The sequence below is a fragment of the Megalobrama amblycephala genome, linkage group LG6 (genome assembly GCF_018812025.1).
Source record: "Megalobrama amblycephala isolate DHTTF-2021 linkage group LG6, ASM1881202v1, whole genome shotgun sequence".
Classification (NCBI taxonomy): domain Eukaryota; kingdom Metazoa; phylum Chordata; class Actinopteri; order Cypriniformes; family Xenocyprididae; genus Megalobrama; species Megalobrama amblycephala.
In genome coordinates, this window is record NC_063049.1 from 11,949,317 (window position 1) to 11,968,983 (window position 19,667).

Consider the following 19,667-nt stretch of genomic DNA (forward strand, 5'->3'; position numbering starts at 1 on the left):
GGTTTCAAAGTGCAAATTTTTGAATATGATACCGTTATCGTCTCCGTGTAAACTACAAAGATGTGAATTTGTGAAAATTATGACACCATGAGAATGCGTTTTACGTGTTCAGTCTTACAGGTGCATAGTGTTTCAGTGCAATGAAGTGATGTTGCACTGGCCTGCCATGCATAATACAGCAGTTTTAGTCATTTTTTGCAGATCTGTGTGAATGGGGATCGTTTTGACAATGTTGTCGCCTGTACACAAAAAAACACAAAGGTAAAACTTTTCTGTTTTTAGTATATCATTGTCGTGTAAAAATGAAAAGCTGAGTTTTTAATCATTGTGTTTATATAATTGCTTGGCTATTATGACGCTAAATCACATACACTACTAAAAGAGTATGTATGCACAGTCATATGTGTCGGTACAGCTCTCACATATTTACGTCACGTTTTTAAAAAAAAAGTAAATCCAGGTATATGTAAATATAAATATATTTTGATTGAGGGAGTATTTACACAACAACCTTTTCTACTAAAAATGTAAATAGTCGATTGCCTTTCTTTCTTCACAGAGTTTTGGTGTATTCGACTTGATGCAGCGCTGTGCAGACTGATTGGTGTATGACATCAAAGAACTACAAGAGCAATTCAAACCACAAGGGCTTCAAACAATCATCACACCTGGAGGGTGTTCCCATAGCATCAGCTACTGAGACACCATCGAGTGAATCTATGAAAGGGTACTCATGATCTACATACAGAGAATAAATGAACATGAAAAAATGCTACATGTGATAAATGTAAATAAGGTTTTTTTTTTTTTTTTTATTTAAGAATCTGTACATTTACATGTGTATGTGCCTGAGTTCATGTGTTTGTGTATAGCTGCATGTGTACTACGCATACGTAATGTGTGTGAGAGTGTGTGGATGTGAAAAGACTTAGGGACGCAGGTGCACCCCCATCTGTACACTCCACAGTAAAGAGTGCAGCTGCTGTGAATCAAATATTCTCCCACATCTCTGCAGCCTAACTCAGACTAATAACATGTACGTCAGAACGGCCACACAGAGGTGCTCTTACAAGGGACAGGATGAGGAGAAGAGAGATGAATAGGAGGGATGAAAGGAAAGAAGGAAGTGTAGAATGTACAAGAGAAGATTAAAGAATAACTAATGATTGATAATATTTGTGACATAGCTTATTAAATAATTGTGATGCCTTTATATTAAACAATTACAAGTGTCATTTAATGAAAACATCATCCATATTGCACATACACAAAGATCATGCTTGTTCTGAGCTTTCAGAAAATAACTGTTATTTCTCTGTTGATTTGAAAAAGAATCCTAAAAATTACCAGTTAATGCTATGTTCCACAAACAGGGTACGGAAATATTAAACTTAAAATCTCTTTTTGTATATTGTTGTTGTTGTCGTTCAACAAAGAGTCAGTGAAAAGAAATACTTAAACTAATATAATAATAATAATAATAATAATAATAATAATAATAATGCTGATTCTCAACCAGAAGATGTCAAACTAATTATTATTATAATGGATCTTTTATTTAATGTTTATTTTTTATATAATAGCAATTTTGCCAAAATCTGGAACATTATGTCTGAATAAAGTTTAAAACCCTGATTTATGTAATTTCATTATTTTCTAGCTATAAACATCAATATAGCTAGAAGTAAACAAGTAATAATGCATAATAAAAAATAAAACGGTTAAACTGTATAAATTGTGTAAATATTGAGAAAATGTAATTAGATTATTTACTTTGTAATGGAAGTTTGATATAGTTTCTTTTTTCTTTTCATTTATTTATTTATTTATTTATTTATTTATTTTACACAAATAGTGCTACAGGACAGCAAGATACAACAACATAAGAAGCTTTAGGGAAAGTGCAGACATCCGCCTGCTTCCTACATGTTGAGTCTTGAGTGATTCAGTTTTAGGGCCAATCCATTCTGAATGGAAACTACTAAAAGCAAAACCCATTTTAGATGGAAAGACGACTCTTGATGCAACATTTGACATGATGCATTTCAGCAGAGCACCTAATTCAGCAGATGCCATATGGGTAGTTCAACTTTACATCTCTGTCTCAAGGACAGACAGAACAAAATCAAATATGTGAGAGATGCTATTTGGAACATACCAAGGCCGGAGTAGATTAGAAAATTTAAATCCATGCAAGTTACACTCAGCAGTACGTCAACAAGGCAACAAAACAGACACACACGGCACCTGACACAAATTCAACACTCTAAATTTAGACTTGGCCATTTGGAGCTGCTATTGCTGAAACGAGGATTATAATTTTTGGACTGCAAATTAATGTCTGACACATCAAATTATTAGTACAAAGATACTATATGTTAATTCATATTAATTATTTGTGTTTAAAATTCAGTTTATTTTGTTGATTGGTGGATAATGGTAGTCATTTCCTGAACAGAGAAAAACTTAGTGATTTGATGTAGAGTAGCCTAAAGCTTCCAAAAATTCTGTGCCACCTCGTAACAAACTGCATGGAGACACGAACATTGAGGGTTCAAATGCAGTGTTATTTATTAAGGGGTAATCCGCAAATAAGTCCAAAAACAGGCAAATGGTCACACACAGAGTGGCCAGTCCAAACAATGATATCCAAAACACAGGCAAATCGAACAAACAAGGGAAAACACAACAAAACCAAGAAAACTGGAAAACCAAGGCTAGGGAAGCAGTGTTAAAGGAATAGTTCACTTTCAAATAAAAATGTGTGAACTAACAAGTATGACACTGTGATATGCTCTGACCCCCTTCCTGCTTGTGGCTTTATTTGCTGTCTTGTATCAACTTGAGTAAAGTTGGTTTTATATTCGCACATTCGGACATCCGTATTCAATAGCCTTGTTAATCACACTACATTGGACATTCAGTGGACATTCACAAGTAAATATGCCATTAAAACAATACTTGCCTATTTTGATCGACTGTGAAAAATGTTGTAAGTTGACAATCGTTGGTTGTCAATATCATGTCGCTGCTTAAAATTCGCAAACATTAATTTATTGCACATTTATTGGAAAGTCTGAATTCATCAGAAGTCCGAATGTGCGAATATAAAACCAACTTTACCCAAGTCTTGTATCAGCAGTAGCACAACAACAACAGCAAATTAAATTGATATTGTTACAATTAATAAATAATGAATCAAATTTAATTGTTAACATTGTTGTGTTTTGCATGCTGAATATTGATGTCTGTGTGTGATTCAAGCAAGGTCAATTGCAAAATATTGTCACAACTACAGGGTTATATCAGGTTATATCAAACCAATTAAAATGTTTCACAAGGTGTTTATGACATAAGTATTAGCAAAACTCTGGAACAGTCTTCCTAGCGTTGTTCGAGGGCAGATACACATAAAACATTATCACATTTAAATTAAAGGATTGTTAAGCCCTGTTCACACCGTCAGCATCAAGCAGCGACAAAGCAACAGGATCCCATTCATTTTTGACTTGACGTCACTTCCTGTTTGTTGCTGCCGCGCTGTTTGAGCTAGAGCTCTGTCGAGCTGATTCCTATTTGCTTGTTTTTGTCTCTTAAAATCAAACTTATAACCTATCACTCTTTCTTTTTCAGCGGGGGAACACATCCCCAACATTGTTTTATATAAAAAACACTCGGATTACCTTGATATCGCTAGTTTTGTCTGACTTCTTGAACATTCGCTATTAGCTTTAGCCCGTTAGCAATAGCGGCGTGGTCACTCTATTGTTTGTACTCTTCTCTAACTATATTATAGTTCTAATGGCCAGTGTATCGAATGATTCTCTACCTTTGTGTGCAGGTGAGGACACGTTCGAGCTGCATGCAGTGCAGTTGGAACTGGAGGCCGTGGAGCGACGCGACGCGAGTGGCAGACAGCGCTGGAAACATCCCGTGCTGACGCTCACCAGTCCTCGGTAAGTTTGCAGCGTGATATTAACACTCCTGCTTCCTCTACGCCGTGTGTTTCTCTGCACAGGGCCCGAGCACCCAGAACGCGTTTATCCCAGCCCTCGTTCACTCCGGCGCCGTCTCACCAGGGACCTTGGGTTCTTCAGCAGCGGAAGGCGCGAGCCAGGCCTCGGACCAGGACCTCTCCTCCTCCACTGCCCCCAGTCTTCGAGGTCTCGACGCGGAACCGCTTCTCCCCTCTTCGCGAGGCGGAACGCGACACCGTGGTCATCGGAGACTCCATCGTCCGCCACGTCCACGCTACCACAGCCAAAGGTAAGGTGCGCAGTCACTGTTTTCCTGGTGCTCGTGTTCTCGATGTCGCTGCGCAGATTCCCGCGATCCTCAACGGTGCTGAGACCATCGGAGAAGTAGTGCTGCACGCGGGGGTGAACGATACCAGGCTGCGGCAGACGGAGGTGCTAAAGCAGGACTTCAGGAGCCTGATAGAGACGGTACGATCGCACATCGTCCACATCGCCCGCGACAAGGATCATCATGTCCGGACCGCTTCCGACGTACCGACGAGGATATGAAAGGTTCAGTAGATTATTTGTTTTAAATGAATGGTTGATGTCTTGGTATAATGAACAGAAGCTGCTCTTTATAAATAATTGGAATCTTTTCTGGGAGCGTCCTAGGCTCTTCCGTGCTAATGGCCTGCACCCCAGCAGAATCGGAGCTGATCTTCTGTCAGAGAACATCTCCAAGACGCTTTGCACCGTATGACTAGTAAGTCAAACCTCAAATCACAGTCTGTGTTCTGCCCACTTAATTGATAGAAATGTGAGTGTAGTACAGTCTATAGAAACTGTGTCTATTCGCCGAATAGTGAGGTTTAACAATAAAAATAAAGGATCTAGAAAAAATCTGATCATGATCAAACCAGAAATTCGCAAATTTACTGAACAAAAATAATTTCTAAAGCTAGGGCTACTAAACATTAGATCACTGACACCGAAGGCGATTATTATAATTGAAATGATCACAGATAATAGTCTTGATGTAATTTGCCTTACTGAAACATGGCTTAAACCAAATGATTATTTCGGTCTTAATGAGTCTTGTCCACCTGGCTACTGTTATAAAAATAAATGCCGTCCGATTGCCGTGGCGGTGGTGTTGCAACAATCTAGAGATATTCTTAACGTTACTCAGAAAACAAACTACAGATTTAATTCATTTGAAATTCTTATGCTGAATGTTACACTCTCAGATATAAGTAAAAAGTCGCTACTATCTCTTGATTTAGCTACCGTCTATAGACCTCCAGGCGGGCCTTATGCTGATTTCCTAAAAGAGTTTGCAGACTTTCTCTCAGCGTCAATAAAGCACTGATTGTTGGAGATTTTAACATTCATGTAGACAATATAAATGATGCGTTAGGGGCTGCGTTTACAGATTTGCTAAACTCCTTTGGGGTCAAACAAAACGTCACTGGACCCACTCACCGTTTTAATCATACACTAGATTTAATTATATCACATGGAATCAATCCAAACGTTGTTGTGATGACATCTCTGATCACTACTTTGTAACTTGCATACTGCATACTGATGATATTTGTCAAATTGCGCCGCGATATCGACTAGGCAGAACAATTCTCCCGACAACTATAGATAAATTCACAAATAAACTGCCTGATCTGTCTCAGCTGCTCATCGTACCTAAACACACAAATGATCTCGAGAAAATGACTAGCAGTATGTACACCATTTTCACTAGTACATTAGATACTGTTGCACCGATGAGATTTAAAAAGATTAGAGAGAAAAATACTGTACCTTGGTATTACTCGCAGTATTACTCACGCTATCAAAAGAGAAACTCGTAATCTAGAACGCAAATGGAGACAAACTCGTTTAGAGGTCTTCAGAATCGTGTGGAAAGACAGCTTGTCCCGTTATAGAAAGACTCTAAAAGCAGCCAGGGCTGAGCATCTCCGCAAACTTATAGAAAATAACCAAAACAACCCAAGGTTCTTGTTTAGTACAGTGGCTAGATTAACAAATAAACAGATATCACCAGAACAAAACATTTTATTACAATTTAGTAGTGATGACTTTATGAATTTCTTTACTGAGAAAATCGAAAGTATCAGAAATACAATTGTAAATGTACAACCTTTAACAGAGTTTTATGATTCAACCTCAACTATCACCCCTCAAGAACAGTTGCAGTGCTTTACAACTATAGGACAGGAAGAGCTAAATAAACTTATCACTGCATCTAAACCAACAACATGTTTATTAGATCCAAAACCCACTAAACTACTGAAAGAATTGTTACCTGTAGCAGAAGAGCCTCTTCTCAATATTATCAACTCGTCTTTTTCTCTAGGTCACGTCCCACGACCGTTCAAGCTAGCAGTTATTAAGCCTCTCATTAAGAAACCACAATTAGATCCAAATGTATTGGCAAATTACAGACCCATTTCAAATCTTCCATTCATGTCTAAAATACTAGAAAAAGTGGTGTCGGCCCAATTGTGCTGTGCAATTGCTCCTTGCAAAAAAATGCTATCTATGAAACATTTCAGTCAGGATTCAGATCTTATCATAGCACAGAAACTGCGCTCGTTAAAATTACAAACAACTTACTTCTAGCTTCTGACCAGGGCTGTGTCTCAATACTAGTGTTACTTGATCTCAGTGCTGCGTTTGACACTATAGATCATAAAATACTCCTAGATCGACTACAAAATTACACTGGTATTCAGGGACAGGCATTACGGTGGTTTAGGTCGTATCTATCAGACTGTCACAATTTTGTTTATATAAACAGGGAAAAATCTAAGATAATGATAGTAAACTATGGAGTGCCACAAGGATCAGTGTTAGGCCCTCTGCTATTTTCAATATACATGCTGCCACTCGGCACTATTATACGAAAACATGGAATTAGTTTCCACTGCTATGCCGATGATACTCAGTTATATATTTCAACACAACCAGATGAAATCTCTAAATTATCCAATCTGACAGAGTGTGTTAAAGAAGTAAAACATTGGATAACTAGTAATTTTCTTCTATTAAATTCAGATAAGACTGATGTATTACTTATTGGGCCAAAAACCTGTACACAATCTCTCAGACTACAATCTGCATTTAGAAGGATGTACTGTTACTCCATCCTCAACAGTTAAAGACCTGGGTGTTATATTAGACAGCAACTTATCCTTTGAAAATAATATTTCATATGTTACAAAAACAGCCTTCTTCCACCTCAGAAACATTGCTAAGATACAGAATATGTTATCTATTTCTGATGCAGAAAAGTTAGTTCATGCTTTCATGACGTCTCGACTAGATTACTGTAATGCATTATTAGCTGGTTGTCCTGCTTCCTCAATAAACAAGCTACAATTAGTACAAAATGCAGCTGCTAGAGTTCTTACCAGGTCAAGAAAATATGATCATATATCACCAATTTCATCTCTACACTGGTTAACCATTAAGTTCCGTATCGATTATAAAGCATTGCTAATGACCTATAAGGCTCTAAATGGTTTAGCTGCTGTGTACTTAACTGATCTTCTATCGCCCTACAATCCTTCACGCTCTTTCAGATCACAAAACTCTGGACTTTTGGTTGTACCTAGGATATAAGTCCACGAAAGGAGGGAGATCGTTTTCACATTTGGCTCCGAAACTCTGGAATAGCCTTCCTGATAATGTTAGGGGCTCAGACTCGCTCACCCAGTTTAAATCTAGATTAAAGACGCATCTCTTTAGCCAAGCATTCACATAATGCATCTCATACCAGATCAATTGCACGTGACTATCTTTGCTTAATGTTATGAACAGCTGCTACGCTAATTATTCTCCATTTGCTTTTCTGTTTTACCTTTACCTTGGGACACCCGTCCTGAGCTTACTAGAGGACATCAGCTTCAGTTTGGATCCAGCCTCTTAAGAAGACCTCAGATGACCAACACCTATGAAGAGACGGCGCCAACTCTTGTGAGGACTTCAGAAGACGCAATTATCTGGATCAACATGCACATTGCCCAATTTCTATATATCCTAATTATTGTTAATATGTAATTCATTTTTCCAGGAGCTCATTGCTTCTATGTTCAGTTAAACTGCTAACAGTGATTGTAAATTAATTGCCTAAATTATTACATTATTTGCTAACTACATTCTTTAAATTGTGATGTTGACATGCATTCTCTGTAAAGCTGCTTTGAAACTATATGTATCGTGAAAAGCGCTATCCAAATAAATGTGAATTGAATTGAATTCATTTCAATGGAGCGCTGGCAACTTTCATTTTGGCAACTTTCAGCCAGAATCCGGTCCATATCCAGACCAGATGGTGGATCTGCACCTAGAGACAACTACAACAGCCCTGAATATCAGTGGAGACCATGACAACTAGAGTCCTAGAGACAGACCCCCCCTGTGAAGACCTTTTCAACTGGACAGCCATCGGCACAGATCCTCAGCGAAGACCACGAGAACCAGACAAATCCTCTGCACAGACTCTATGGCCAGCTTCAACTCCTCCTCCCTCCATATGAAGGTGTGATGTACCCCGATCCTTAAAGGTGCCCAAGAATGCTTTTTCACAAGATGTAATAAAAGTCTAAGGTGTCTCCTGAATGTGTCTGTGAAGTTTCAGCTCAAAATACCCCATAGATTTTTTTTAAATTAATTTTTTTAACTGCCTATTTTGGGGCATCATTAACAATGCACTGATTTACATTCGGCGCAGCCCCCTTAAATCGCGTGCTCCCTGCCACATGAGCTGTCGACTATATTACAGCACATTTACAAAGTTCACACAGCTAATATAACCCTCAAATGGATCTTTACAAGATGTTCATCATGCACGCTGTATGCATGCTTCGAATTATGTGAGTAAAGTATTTATTTGGATGTTAAAGTTTTATTCTGAGTGAATTTGAGGCTGTCCTCCGTGGCTAACGGCTAATGCTACACTGTTGGAGAGATTTATAAAGAATGAAGTTGTGTTTATGAATTATACAGACTGCAAGTGTTTAAAAAATGAAAATGGCAACAGCTCTTGTCTCCGTGAATACAGTAAGAAACGATGGTAACTTTAACCACATTTAACAGTACATTAGCAACATGTTAACAAAACATTTAGAAAGACAATTTACAAATATCAGTAAAAATATCATGCTATCAGGGATTATGTCAGTTATTATTGCTCCATCTGCCATTTTTCGCTGTTGTCCTTGCTTACCTAGTCTGATGATTCGGCTGTGTGCAGCTCCAGACGTTAACTGGCTGCCCTTGTGTAATCCCTTTCATAATATAACTGTTACGTAACAGTCTGTGTTATGTTGAGATTCGCCTGTTCTTCGGAGGTCGTTTAAACAAATGAGATTTATATAAGAAGGAGGAAACAATGGGGTTTGAGACTCACTGTATGTCTTTTCCATGTACTGAACTCTTGTTATTTAACTATGCCAAGGTAAATTCAATTTTTGAATCTAGGGCACCTTTAAGCAGAAGGAACTGGATGAAATATCCTGAATGATATCAATACACAATTTGACTTGTGATGCAGCCTGGAATTAAAGCACACCATGTTCGTTCATGTTCATGTTCGTCCCAACTGAGCTTGTTTCTTCCAAGGTTTTTTCTCCATTTTTTTTTTTTTTTTTTCCTCCCATTTTTTCTCTGTCACTGATGGAATTTGGGTTCCTTGCCACTGTCACTCTTTGGCTTGCTTAGTTGGGGAAACTTAATATTTGGCAATATTCTTCACTTGAATACACTGACACTATTGGATGGGAACAAGTGAGCTGGATGATAACATCACTGTTTTCTCCAGAGCTGCTTTACATATGAACTGAACTCATTCTATAATTGATGAACTTTGCACAGTTATTGAACCAAAGTGAATCAACACTGAACTGATTTCAAATGAATAATAACCATTTACTATTGTATTTTTAGAGCTGGTTATAGCAGAATTGAATTCTGTTTGCATTAATAACTCATTATTTTCCTTTTTATCACTGTAAAGATGTTTTTTTTGAAACAATCTGTATTGTGTAAATTGCTACATAAATAAAGGTGACTTGACTTGATTTCTGAGAGACGCACAGAGATAGCAATGCGGCTATTTGATTTGCGATTTTATGCTCATTCGCTTCACACACTCCTTATTGTGTGGTGATTTTAGAGGCTTAAGTATAATATTGTGCTGTCCCCTGGCTCACCTGTTACAGCAAACGTGAGGAGTGAATGCGTCTGCCAAATATTATTCCTATTATTCGATAGAATTTGTTTTTCATTTTGAAGCCATTATTTGTGCAATTTCCAAATAAGATATTTGGCTTTGGGCACATCCCTAATACAGATATTTAACAAGCAAGCAAATACTGTTTGATACTTAAAGGACAGATTAAGCCATTTTATTGTGTTTATTTTGGTTACAGTTCATCACTACAGTAAATTGTGCAGATATCCCCACACACTCATTTCCTCAGCTAACACCCAAATCTAGCATAAAAACGAACCAATTATGGCTATAAGCATATGCTAGCATTTCCTAAGAATTTACATAAAATATTTACCTCAATATAGTCATGGTGTGTATTGAGGATTTGTACATATCATTCCACTTAAGCATAGTATTAAAGCAAAATCACCTCTTTTACCTCACACTCTCACTGCAACAGGAAAGTAAGACATTGTATAATATATAATATAATATAACATAGAATGTCTCTTATAAGAGATGTTTCTGATGAAGGATATTATACTACATTTTGTTTGAGTTCTCTGATCATATTGACCAAGCGGCATTCCAAAAGTATAGAAAGCATTGAGTTGTTTCACTGAATCACTCAACGTCTCTGTGTTTGTGGGGTTCCAGACCTGAATTTGTGAGTGGTGTGAAATTGTAAAGCTTGATTTTCCTGCTAAGATAAAAGCTGAGATCAAACTCCCTGCAATAAAACAATAAAAGAGAGAAGATCTCAAAGAAATAACATAGCTCAAACTTCTCTCCATGCTTATGTATGCATCTCTTTTACCGACTCCCTCTCCCCTGACTCAATACACTGAAAGTTCACTAAGAATGTCTATATTCCATATATAATGTATCTTGTGAATCCATTGTTTTTCCCCTTTCATGTTTGGTATCATTTTAAATGTCTCAGTGCAATTGGTAAAATGGTCTCAATTTCACTGCAGTCATGAGAAAGATTAAAAACTTAGAAGAATTCTGTTCTCCTTTTTGAGTGGTACCTCTTCAAGTTATCTAATAAAACCTCTCCTCTTCTCTAAAACCAGGTGTTGGTGAAATAAATATTTACAATCCTTTTGTTCTGGTCTGGGTATTTAAGGTAATGTGGTAGAGCAGCCATTTGGGAAATTCTGTAGCCAGAAACCCCCAAGTAGGGTGAGTGTCTTAAAAACACCCACACACCACTGTGTGTCCCATGGTCTGGTATGCATTTCTTACTCTTGAAGTCATCATTGAGCAATTGATGTTATGTATCTATTATTTCTGAATTGGCTTCTATTTTTCTAATTGTGTAATCAGCATAATACATTTTCACCTGACAAATAAAATGTTCTTTTTGATTCATTGTATTATTCTCAAATCATTATTTCAAGTAGATTAAAGTGGAGTCTGGTGTTACCACAAATGTGGTCAGGATAGATCATACTGAATTCTCAGTGAATGGAGCATGGGGCACACCATTTGAGACTTTACGATTTCTGACTATCACTGACTTTTGTTAAACTGGCTTTTGCAACTTACAAAAACTGTAAGTTGCAGTTTTCGTGACAATACAAAAATTACACTTTTTTGTTATGAGCAAGCAGAGCGTGGCCGACTTAAAGGTAAATATTCACCCTGCATCCTCTGTCCAAGATCAGAACTGACAAGTTTGTGTCTGTGAAACTACGACCGGTCGGCGCAAGTTCTCTATGCAACATCGGTTCCTTAATGAACAAATAATTGAAAATACAGGATATCCAGAATAATCAAACATCTAAATTAATACATAACCAATAGTTATGATTAATTCCTAAGTAGAAACACAATCTAAAAGTAATCATTTGAAATTGAAGTCAGATTAAGTGCACAGTTAAAGTAAAATTGGACTAATTCTAAAAATTAAATTAACTTCATAGGAGCACTGAAAAAACATACATGCATTATACCTTCGCCCAGGCCGTTGGATTCCATCGTTGGGCTGACGGGTGGTGATCAAAAAACAACTTAATAGTTTTTTTTTTTTTTGTTGTTGTTGTTCTGAAGCACAAGAATATTTTAATGCATTTCAAAGTATGAATGAACTTACCATTCACTACTGAAACTTTTCTCTTATTCGTTACTGATTATCCAACCGCTAATATCAGATTTTGTCCTGTAATAATTATAAGGAGAATTTTATGGGCAATTTCCAAGTCGTCATCTCATATTTATTATAATTCCGATAACATATAAAAGCCACCTTGCTGAAATTACCAGGCACTAATTGCAGTGTTTCCTGAGAATGACCCAGCTCTGAAATCAATATAACTAATTAACAGACAGTTCATTAATGACTGATTGAATGGTTTTATAGACAGCATTTAATTAGGTATTGGTTCCAGCCTCAATTCTCATTCTTTTGTACATTGATAATGACCACAGACCTGCAATGGAGAGTCAGAGTGATATAAAAGTGCTATCAGAGTGGTCTGACAGAGTGCCTCTATTTAGTGCTACAGCTTATGGCTGGAATGGATCTCAATCCATCTAGCATCTATTTTACAGCAGTGATTATCTTTAAGGGTGCAGGTGTACAACACTCAAATTACACACTTTTTTTAAAGATGCTGTGGCTAATGGACAAAAGTGTAGGGATCTCAATGGCAATCCAGGCAAAAAAAAATCTCTTGGGAGAGAGGTGCTCAGTGAGGGTGCATTAACAGGATTTAGACACCACCTCAACACTTTAAAGGATCAGCCAATCAAGACTTCTAATGCTCGGTTCTACTTCACTGATTGCACAGACGCCGAATTTTACATCTAGAATCTGAAAGAACGGTGGGGGTGGGCGTGGGATAAAATGAACCTTCCTTTAAATCCTTTTCAATAAAGGCAGAAGGTGCACTTAAGTCCAGGGTAATTAAAAGTTGAAGAGGCAGAATCAGTTATGTCATTCCTTGATTCTTCACCCAACTTATAATGAGGAAATAATTTAATAATGTGGATAGTGGGGATTATATTGAGCCCTAATGTCCTGAAAGCACATCAAAGACTGTGAATATGTAATATGCTTTAAAACCTGTTTGCTGTAAATGATATTGAAATGTCCAATAGTTAAGGTGTCACCAAAAAGAGAAGTACAAATTATTCACAAAATATCCTCAGCTGAGTGTTCTGTAAATGAAATGCATTTTGTGCGCTTTTTTTTTTTTTTTTTTTTTTTTTTTTTTGATATTGATGAAATAAAAAGTACATTCACTGTTGTGTGCAAGAAACAGAATGATTAGTCAGGTTACAACTAGCACCCCATACCACAGAACCACAGTGTTTACTCTTTTTAGATAAATAAACCTAAGAATGGCTTAAACTGGGGTAAAATGTGTATTAGATGTCTCAAGTTTAAACAAGAAATATGAACAAATTTGTGTTGAAATTCCAGGTAATTTTGCTAAATGATTACACTGATTTTGATACTTATCAGCCATTCAGTTATTGCTCTGTTACAGTAAAAGGAATAGTTAATCCAAAAATGGAATTTCTGTCCTCATGTTATTTCAAACCCATTGATGTGAAGGAGAAAATCGTCAGCTTGGAATTTTTTTTGGACCATATTTTTAATGTATCTTTTCTTTTTCTTTTCTTCTTATTTAAACTTTGACAGCCCCTGGTCACTGTCTGTATCAATTCTATTAAAAGAGGCAGCATGGACTTTCTGCAAAGCATCTACTTCTGTGTTTCTCAAAAGAAAGCAAGACAGCTTTCAAACAACCTGAGGGTGAGAAACAAAAGCATTTTGGGGGGAACTATTCTGAATGAGGTGACAGATACCAGCTTTTACCAATTGATTTCCCTATTTTTTTTCCTTTTATGATAATATCAGTAAAAATAAAAGCCATAAAAAGCTTTCCACAATTGACAGTTCTCAGTAATAGATGTACTATTCTAAATAATTATTTATCTTATATATATATATATATATATATATATATATATATATATATATATATATATATATATATATATATATATATGTGCACATGCATTGTAACATAAGCTCAGTATAGAGGTATTATGGTAAACAATTGCTAATTAGCCACGTAGGAGGAATTGTCCGCTATATCACCATATGGCTTGCAGAAAATAATATTTGCTAACATTTCCTTGGCAAATAAATATGTACAGCTTGTCATGCCATCAGAGGGAGAGAAACATTTTAACATGCACTTGAGGGTGTCATCCATACTAGATTGTGCTTGTAGTAACAACAACCTGAAAGAGCCTGTTCACTGAATATGAACCCACCACAGGAACAGATGTTCTGAATTACATTAACCTACGTTAGTACTGCATATACGGTTTATCTGTCTATATATGCACGCTAAATATCTTGAATTATAAGCGGGCCCTTTTGAAAGTTGCTGAAGAAGAAAGTATCTATGTGAAACGATCAGAATTCATCTTTCGGAGTTTGGGTGGCAAGTGTCCGTCCATGCGACCTCCTCCCCCAGCCATTCTCTGCAGTTTCGGCGGCAAGTCCGCAACTGATTTGCTGATGGACTCTGTGGCAATCTTAGTCGCCTTGGTAACCTGCTTTTCCTCTGAGACCCCAGGCACAGAACTGATGCGTTGAAGCTTCATGGGCATTTCGCCAAGGCTGTATGTCATCTCTGATGTGGTGGAACTCATTCTCAGGAGCTTCCTGGGCAGCCCATCTCTACCTGTCATTTTCTGTAACTTGGCTGGTAATTTAGTGGTGCTCTCTGGATCCTCCAGCAGCTCTAGACAGTCCAGGGAGCTGTTCTTCTCTCTGCTATTGCACAGAGATGGGGCCATGAGTGGAGAGGACATGAGTAATGCCTCATCCTGCTCCTTTGCGCTGTAGGGAGGTGTGTGAACCTCAAATGTAGCGTGGAACTGAGAATAATCGACTTTAAAGAAACCCTCCTCCAGAGAGATAACCGGGAAGAATCTGTGGCCCCAGAGCACCTCGTCCTCTGTGTACGACGTCCGCGCTTGACAAGTCATGCCTGTGAGAGAAGACACATGAAAAGGAACAAATGGAAGAATGAAAGAAGTGGTCAAGGATTAATCAATTAAATGAAATTGGGAAAAGCATTGCTGCACTCTAAAGAATATTATACACAACTCTCTTGATTAGTACAGTGCTTGGAAGGCAGAACTGTATTGATATTCCCTAAAACATCTGGTTAAGAATGGTTCTAAACTTCTAACCCTATATGTATTAAACATTAAAAATGTTTAAAGAAATGACTTGACCCTTGGCTGGAAGATACATTGTGTATAGACATTATTTCAGTAACAAGTTTGTCCTTTTGTGGTTTGACAGCTGAAAGTATATGCTATAGAAACTGCATAATATAAACCATCTTTTATAATCTTACAGTTTGTGCTGTTGCACCTTTGTTTCATACACTACACTTCAGTGGTTGTGTGCGGCCAGCCATTTCACCACTCATAATAAACTCACAGTGATGATTTGCTTACTGAAATATCATTTATTTCATTCCCTACATTTGCATACTGAATTGTGAAGTGTCGTGAAAAAGGCAAACAACAAGTTACAGAGCTTCCGGCTATCAAACTATCATACTATCAAACTATACTATCAAACAATCAAAGGAACAAGAAATAAAAAAAATCCATGTACTATAAAATTACTAGACCATTTTTGAAGGTGCTCTAAGCGATGTCACGCGTTTTTAGGTCAAAACATTTTTTGTCACATACAGCAAACATCTCCTCACTATCCGCTAGCTGCCTGTCCCCTGAACACACTGTAAAAAAAACGCAGACTCTGTAGACGCCACAAGCTCCGAAAACGGCAATAAAAACTAACTGGTGCAGCCTGGACCACAAAACATAATAAACATGCTCCAGCCAATAACTGACAAGAATAATTTTAAATGCGCGTTCATGCGTGTTTCAGAAAGCATGGAGGTGAGGGGGAGGAGGAGGAGGAGGAGGAGGGAGGGTCTAGCTAGCCTCTGTTTTGTTTGACAACACTTCAAACGTCAACAGGAAGTTACTCCGCCCAGGATCGCTTAGAGCACCTTTAAGATTAATGTTTTGCACTGTACATCAGTTTGCTCTGTACATTCAACTTAACAGCATTAACAGCAAGTCAAAGAGGGCAAGCTTTCAAATGAACCATGCACTTTAAACACTTACGTTATGTTCTTGTGTATTTAATTCAACTGCTCAGGTAATGTCAATAGTATGACCCATTTCAGGGGGGTCTAACATTACACTTTAAAATCAATCAAAGCTATATAAATTAAACTTCATATTTACTAGGGATGCACGGATACCATTTTTTAAGGACCGAGTACGAGTACCGATACTTTTTTTCTGGTACTAGCCGATACTGATTCTGATGCCTATACATTTATTAATTTCTCTCTCTATCTTTTATTGTTTTTCTTTTCTTTTTTTTTTTTTTTTTTTTTTTTGGTGATGTTGCAGTTTTCCAAGCACAACACAGTGAGACTAATGAATGTAGGACAGCTTCTTTATTATTACTCTAATGAAAAAAGTAATAATTTTTATGTGCTTGTCACAAACTTAAAGAACAAAAGTTTCACAGTGTCCAATAACTTTCAAAGGGCATGATTACCAATATATGATTGTTGTTATACCAAAAGAAATTTACAAACAAATTACAAACAATACAACAACTACTATAGAGATACAAATTAAACCTACTGTATCTGAAAAACAAGTTTTATTTATTTACCATGTATACATTTATTTAACATCTTTTGTTGTTGTATTAACATTAATGACAAATATAGGCTACAGTCCCTATAAGACCGAATCCATGGACACTGACACATATCCTGTTTTCACCCAAATGTTTACGTCCACTTAAGCCATAACTGACTGTATTTACATGAGATACTCCACACGATGGACATTTTGACAACTATTTGTGCATTTGACCATTCAGGCGCAAGGAGAACTGTCTGAGAGAACTGGGATTGCGTGCAAGAAAGAGAGAGAGAGAGAGAGTGCGCTCGAGAGAGAGAAAGTGCTTCTAGTCGGTGTCATTCAGTGCGATTCTGCCTATCCCACCTTCACTAATTGATAACAAATTGTGATTGAAAGCATGCAGTTCACAATGTGTGTGTTGTCATCATTAATTTTGAAGTATTTCCACACCCCTGAGGCTGACATTGTTTCTGCATGGAAAATTAGTTATGTCACGCGAGGTATCGGTCTTTGGTATCGGGGGTATTTTTACGAGTACGAGTACAAGTACACAAACTTGGTATCGGGCCCTATACCGATACTGGTATCGGTATTGGTGCATCCCTAATATTTACAATTAAATATAATGTACATATTCAAAAGATACATTTTAAACTCCTTGTATTAACACTTTTATAGCATGCAATTATTTCTGCCTGTTATCACCCTCTGCTTTAGTTAGTCATCTATTTTTAGGGCCCAAGCACTGATGGTGTGAGGACCCTATTGGAATTGCTCCTTTTATTGTTATTATTCTATTCCCAAATGAATTGCATTTTTGGGGACATAAACATGTTCGAAAACTTTGTAAACAAAACTTTGCACACGAAAGAACTGGTGAAAATTTACATCTGATATAGGTTTCAGAATTGGGTGGGGCAAAATGGCTCAATAGTGCCACCTATAAAACTTCAACAGTGTGCGCCTCCAGCTATGTATGACGTACATGTATGAAATTCGGTTCATACATGTAATGTCCCATTACCTACAAAAAAATCTCTTGGAGCGAAGTCCTAAACGCAACAGGAAGTCAGCCATTTTCAATTTCCTCTGTGTTTTTTGTGCAGTTTTTGCCATTTTCAGGCCTCGTACTTTAACAAACTCCTTTTGTTTGGTTTGTGTAATCAAAAGGCCTTTGCGACACAAGATTTTACAACAACTTTAACATTGTGATGCATTACAAGCAACATACTAAAATATGCAATTGAGTACTTAACATGCTAGAAACATTTTAAATCATGAAAGCAACACCTAGCTGAGTGCTAAAGCATGCTATTATAGTCATGAAACAGGAAGTTGTTGTAACTCAAGCATACAATGTCCGATCTGCCCAAACTTCACATGTTTGATAAGAGTCCTGGCCTGAAGACATCTACATGCCAATATTGAATTAGTCATAGCGCCACCTGCTGGCAACAGGAAATGGCATGCTTTACACTGTAATTCACTCCCAGAAACACATTTCAATATGCCACGAAGTACCAAACATGTTAGAAACATGTTAAATCATGCAACACTTGGCTAAGTGCTAATGTATGCGATTAACACCATGAAACAGGAAGTTGTTGTAACTCAGGCATACTATGTCCGATCTGCTCCAAACTTCACATGTTTGATAATAGTCCTGGTCTGTAAACATCTACAAGACAATATTCAGTTACAGTCAAAGCACCACCTGTTGGCAGCAGGAAGTGTGGTACTTTGAAATGACTTTGCAATAATTCTCCTGTATTTACTCGCTTACATGTACTGTTCACTGTTTTCCTAAGTCAAGTCAAGTCAAGTCAAGTCACCTTCATTTATATAGCGCTTTTTACAATGCAGATTGTGTCAAAGCAGCTTTACATTGATAATTGGTATATAATTTTTCCTTTTAAAGAATAGTGTCAATGCAGGCAGATCAAAAGCACTGTTGAATAAATGTCAAGGATACTGTTGAATATCAAATGTCAAGTCAAATCTAAGGTCAATGGGTGGCGGTGAGCCCGGTTGCAAGGGCCCTTTCATCGCTGCTTGCATCTTTATTTATTTACTTTTATTTTTTTTTCTTTAAGACTGTTCATTATTTTAAGTCAGTTACATGAAAACATAGATTGGTCTAATTTGATGCCAAAAAGCAAATCTGATTACCTTGAACTAAATGCTAGATGGTCTACTAGTCTACTAGTTCTACTACTAGTCTACTAGTTCTATTCTAGTTCTTAGGACACAGTCTTGGCTAAGTTTCTGCAACTGGCCCCCAGGGGCTTTATACCTTTTCTGATCCAAGAAACCCCCCAACACCCAGACTACAACACCAGCGACAATTCTGCCCACACTGAAAGGGTGACATGGCACATTCATAGCCAATTAGAGGATATTTTATGTTTATTTTATGGCTATATTGAGCACAATGAAGCATAAATATAATACAATGACTCTTTTAAACCAGACTTATAGAACAAATCAAGGCAAGGCAATTTTATTTATATAGCACATTTCATCCACAATGGTTATTTAACGTGCTTTACATAAAAAGGAAACAAATACATAAGAATAAAACTGGAATGCATAAGAAAAAGAAACAAAAATCAATCAATAAACAAACAAACTGAAATCAGTAATATTTAGGGGAAACAAGTTTGAAATATGTTGAATACTGAATACTTGAAAATTGTATATCAGTGGTGCAAATATAAGTGGTATTTTGCCTCTTATGGAGGAAAAAAAAAAAACTA

At 37.1% G+C, this 19,667-nt stretch overlaps 2 protein-coding genes across 2 annotated transcripts in view; one reads left to right on the forward strand and one right to left on the reverse strand.

The window, feature by feature from the left end:
- The first annotated feature begins 1,358 nt into the window (after positions 1 to 1,358).
- LOC125269608 lies at positions 1,359 to 6,264 on the forward strand. Its single transcript, XM_048192539.1, has 3 exons — positions 1,359 to 1,374; positions 3,847 to 4,529; positions 4,665 to 6,264. Exons 1-2 carry the CDS (start codon positions 1,359 to 1,361, stop codon positions 4,524 to 4,526), a joined length of 696 nt encoding a protein of 231 aa, XP_048048496.1. The 3' UTR covers positions 4,527 to 4,529; positions 4,665 to 6,264.
- A 4,085-nt stretch (positions 6,265 to 10,349) lies between these two features.
- Positions 10,350 to 19,667, reverse strand: part of kcnj3a (potassium inwardly rectifying channel subfamily J member 3a) — a 65,898-nt gene continuing 56,580 nt past the window's right edge. The window contains exon 4 of the mRNA XM_048192945.1: positions 10,350 to 15,209. Coding sequence (XP_048048902.1) covers positions 14,617 to 15,209 — 593 coding nt within the window. The 3' untranslated portion in view covers positions 10,350 to 14,616. The remainder of the gene's footprint in view (positions 15,210 to 19,667) is intronic.